Raw genomic sequence first — 5,000 nt, 5'->3', positions numbered from 1 at the left:
AAGGTTCCATTAGTTTACATGGAAAAATACTTCTAAAGCATTTATTAATCTTAATGTTAATTTAGAAGGTTACTAATACATTATTACAATCAAAACTTGTTAGTATTATTAAATGAACCTGAACTAACATTTACTAACAATGAACTGTTATTTTTATTAACTAACCTTAACAAACATTAATTAATACGGTAACAAATGCATTGCTCATTGTGAGTTAATGCATGAACTAACATTAACTAACGTGACAAAAGCACAACTAATGAAAAAATAAATGAAAAATCTAATGAAAAAATAATCTCATTCAAAATATAATATATAAACCATTAAAATGTTTTCATTACTTGAAATAAACAAGAACTGAAATAAAATAAAATATAAAAATAAGTCTTATTTAACTTAATTCAACCTAAGTACTAAAATAACCTAAACTAAATAAATGAACTAAAAACTATATACTCATATTTCGAAAAACAATAAAAACTAGAAGAAACTATTGCGCTCTATATTGAAAATTTTTTTTTTTCCTTTTTCCTCTTGTGTGTGTGTGTGTGTGTGTGTGTGTGTGTGTGTGTGTAGAGCTCAGGGAATATGAAGAACGAGCCTGAAGGGCGAGCGTTCACAAAAAACAACAAACTAATAACAGTTACAAAAACAACAAAATTGACTAAAACTTTCAAATGAAAAAAATATATAAAAATAAAATCTAATTCAAAATATATATATAAAAAAAGACAACTATAACTTAAATTAATTTAAAATATTAACAAAATATCTCAATAGTCTGAAATCCTCATATGCGTTTTTCCGTATTGGTCATGCGGTGGCTCTGGACTGGCAGAACTCTCGGAACGCCTGAGATACGGATGCGGAAAACAGAGAAAATCAAACCCGATCCGAATGTTTAAATGACGGATGAAAGTTTCGGAGGCAGTGGACGAGAACTGGACGAGAACCTTAATTCTCTGGCTCTGGTCGTGTGCCGTGTTGCAGAGCGACACACACTGCTAACTCTGTGTGTGTGATCTGTGTGATCTGTGTGTCTCACCTGTCCTCCATCCGCACCCAGAGGTCGTTGAACTGCCGATGGCTCTGCTTCTGCTTCTTCTGCTTGTTCCTGCGCTTCTTCTTCAGCTTGTGCTCCACCTTCTCCATCAGCTCCAGCCTCTCCATCAGAAGCTCCTCGTCCTCCTGAAGACTCTCGTGGAGGAACGGCTCCAGCTCCACCTCTCCTGCCCTCCAGCTGGACCTCCTGCACACACACACACACACACACACACACACACACACACACACACACACACACACACACACACACACACACACTGCTTTACCATGCAGACCTGGACCTGAGAGGGTCAACATTACTCTCAGCACAGGTATTTATCAAAATATAATATATATAAAATATATAACCGCTTGCACCAGAACCTGTTTCAGAGTGTGTGTTCTCGAGCTCAAACACTGTGTGTGAATGAATGGCCAGAACACATTAAAAGTTTCTGTTTTCAGTTAGAATGGTGTGTGTTAGCAGCCCCTAAGTTAATAACGTCTCAGGTTATGACTGTAACCCTTGTTCCCTGAGAAGGGAATGAGAACTGCATCAAATTACACTTTGGGGGAACGCCCCTCAGCGTAGCGCCTCTGAAGTATGAATGAAACCAAGCCAATCCTGACTGGTGTTGCGTCATGACGTAATGTGTGACAGCATATGCGGAAGCTACAAATGGACGCTGGCACACAACAGAGATAGCTTTCTGTTCTTCAGCAAGCGCTCCCAGGCAGGGGGAGGCGTGGCGAAGGGACGCAGTTCTCGTTCCCTCTCTCAGGGAACAAGGGTTACAGTCGTAACCCGAGACGTTCCCTTTCGAGGGAACTCAAACTGCGTCGAATGACACTTTGGGGGAACGAGTACCCACTATGCCACAACGAGCCCTGCCTGTCCTAGTGTGAAGCTGCGCACAGGCACACTTAGGACTAGAGCAGAAGGGTGCCAGGTGTCGATGGAATGTCCAGGCTGTAAAATCTAATAAAAGTGTGAGGGGTGGCCCATCCTGCTGCATCGCAGAATTCCTGGATCGGGGCCCCTGAGAGGAGGGCTCTAGAGGATGCCATGCCTCTGGTAGAGTGAGCCCTCACGGCCAGAGGTGAAGGCAAATTGCGCACCTGGTAGGCCATAGATATAGCTTGGACAATCCAGTTGCTAATGGTCTGTTTGGAAGCGGGAAGCCCCTTCTTGGGCGACCCGAAACACACTAACAACTGGTCTGACTTCCGCCATGAGGAGGACCTCTGGATATATATTTTGAGAGCTCTGACAGGGCAGAGCAGGTGAAGTCTCTCCTCATCCGCCGTCACGTGAGGTGGAGGATGAAAAGCTTGCAGAACCGTAGGCCGTGCCACATTAGATGGCACCTTGGGCAAATAGCCCGGCCTAGGATGTAGGATGGCTTTGATGTTGCCTGGAGCAAACTCCAGGCACCCGTTGGATATAGAGAGCGCCTGGAGATCTCCTACCCTCCTCAGAGAAGTAATGGCCAACAAGAAAGCCACCTTTATGGAAAGGTTCTTGGCCTCAGCCAACTCCAGTGGTTCGAAGGGGGCCTCAACCAACCCTTTGAAAGCCACCGCCAGGTCCAAAGTGGGAACCCTGGTACGAGCCGCAGGTCTCAACCTCCGAGCCCCACGGAGGAAACGTACGACCAACTGCTGTCTCCCCAGAGGCCCATCACTCAGAGGAGCGTGGAAAGCCGAAAAAAATGGGCAAACATTTCCAGGCAGTTTATATGCCAGGAGGAATGATGGTCCTGCCATAGGCCTCTCATAAAGCGGCCGTCCATGACCGCGCCCCAGCCCGTGAGGGAGGCGTCTGTCGAAACGGCTTTCCGGCGACATGACGCTCCCAGCACGGGACCTTGGGACAGAAACCAAGCTTTCTTCCACATAGATAGGGAACGAAGGCATCTGCGCGTAACCCTGATCATGCAAAATGGGTTTCCCCTCGGGGAGAACCCCTTGGTTTTCAACCACCACTGCAGGGGCCTCATGTGCAGGAGACCGAATGGAATGACGTTGGACGCTGCTGCCATGAGCCCTAACACTCTCTGAAAATGTTTTACAGTGATGGCCTGGCCTAGCTTTATCCTGGTCACCGTGACCACTCCGAGGAATGTGGTTCTCTGGGCTGGTGCCAACACGTCTCATATACAGCATATATATCTCATCCCCAGGCTCTGGATGTGGGCAAGGACGACATCTCGATGCCGAACTGCCAGCTCTTGTGGCTGGGCCAGAATCAGCCAGTCGTCGATATAATCGAGGACCCTGATACCCTGAAGTCTCAGCGGTGCTAGAGCTGCGTCCATACATTTTGTAAATGTGCGAGGGGAGAGAGCTAGGCCGAACGGAAGAGCCTGATACTGATACGCTTCGCCCCCGAAAGCGAACCTCAGGAACTTCCTGTGAGATGGAAGGATGGAAATGTGGATGTATGCGTCCTTCAGATCTATCGTGACAAACCAATCCTCGGATTGAATTTGGTTCACGATAATGGGAATAGTGAGCATCTTGAACCTGAATCTCCTCAGAGACCGATTCAAGTTCCTGAGACCTATTATCGGACGCAACCCCCCATCCTTCTTGGGAACTATGAAGTAGCGGCTGTAAAACCCGGACTCCCTGTCTGGAGGAGGAATACGTTCTATAGCCTCCTTTACCAGCAGGGAGTTTACTTCTTGTTCCAATAGCCGACTCTGCTCTGGGTCGACTACAGTCCAGACCACCCCGTTGAACTTTGGTGGGCGGGAACCGAACTGTAGTCTGTACCCCTTTTGAATGGTGCGCAGAGCCCAAGGAGAAATATTCGTGAGATTTTTCCATGCATCAAAATACTCTACTAAGGGAACCAACTCTCGAGGCAGGCTTCGGGTATTAATCAGGATTCGTTCCTGGCCCCCTAAAGCGGATCTCTGGCAGGGTTCGACCGAAAACGATTCTCGATGTGCGGACATGAGTGCTGCCTGGCCGCAAGCCTGTGGGGCGGACAGTGCAGGGCGCGTTCGCTGGAAACCGATGCGTCCCAAAGCGCACTTGGCGGCGGGAAGTTGACATCAATTTCTTGTGGGCGGTGGGGCTGCCCACAGAGGATCTAGGCTGGCTAGGACCTCTTTGTCGAAGCCTTCTTTGCTTGCAGGACGGCCCTGAGGTCACCCTGCTTAGGCTGAGGCTTCGGCTGCCCCCAGGCTGCTTGAGGGGGGGCTCTAGAAGCGACGCTCTCCTTTTGCGCCTGTCTGTAGGCGGAGGAGCTGGTGGATGGCTGCGGCTGCCCGCTGGGGGCAGGCTTCTTAGACTTCGAGTGGCGAGGGAGGTATTGTCTGAAGGCTGCAGACTGTTTCTTTGCCTCCTGAAACCTGTCGATGACGATGTTAACTGAGACGCCGAACAGGCCAGAAGGCGAAATCGGGGCATCAAGGAGGAAAGCCCTGTCCTTCTCCTTGATGCCCGACAGATTTAACCATAAATGTCTCTCCGAGACCACCATTTCCGCCATGGAACGGCGGATTGCACGGGCCGTTTCCTTGGTCACTCAGAGAGACAGGTCTGCAGCCTTCCTCAACTCCGCAATGTCCTCCGGAGTTGGACCCTCGCCCTCATCGATGTCTTTAAGAAGGTTGGCCTGGTACGCTTGAAGTACTGCCATAGGGTGCAGACTAGCGCCAGCCCGACCCGCAGCCATATAAGCCATATAAGCCCACTAACGAAGATGTATCTCGGCATGGTTTAGTAAGCAGCACCGGGGTTTTTAGGGATGATGTGGACTCGGGGGCTAAATAGGTGGCAAGCGGCTGTTCCACCTGAGGCATCATCCCATAACTGTTCTCTCGCGCCCCCAAGATATTACTGTAATTTAACACAGGGGGATAGGACACGCGAGACGAGTGTGTAAAACGGGAAAGAACCGTAAACCCCGATGATGAGGTTGCTCTCTGTGCTGCAGGAAACGC

General features: G+C 48.8%; 1 protein-coding gene across 2 annotated transcripts in view; it reads right to left on the bottom strand.

Annotated features, from left to right (window-relative positions):
• The window catches only part of trabd2a (TraB domain containing 2A), a 76,106-nt gene that overhangs the window by 2,835 nt on the left and 68,271 nt on the right, over window positions 1-5,000 (bottom strand). For both annotated transcript variants that reach the window (XM_079871546.1, XM_079871547.1), the window contains exon 6: window positions 1,046-1,249. In XM_079871546.1, the coding sequence (XP_079727672.1) occupies window positions 1,046-1,249 (204 nt within the window). The remainder of the gene's footprint in view (window positions 1-1,045; window positions 1,250-5,000) is intronic.

Source organism: Squalius cephalus (assembly GCF_949319135.1).
Source record: "Squalius cephalus genome assembly, chromosome: 5".
In the NCBI taxonomy this organism is placed as follows: Eukaryota; Metazoa; Chordata; class Actinopteri; order Cypriniformes; family Leuciscidae; genus Squalius; species Squalius cephalus.
This window is presented reverse-complemented; position numbering and strand designations above follow the sequence as displayed.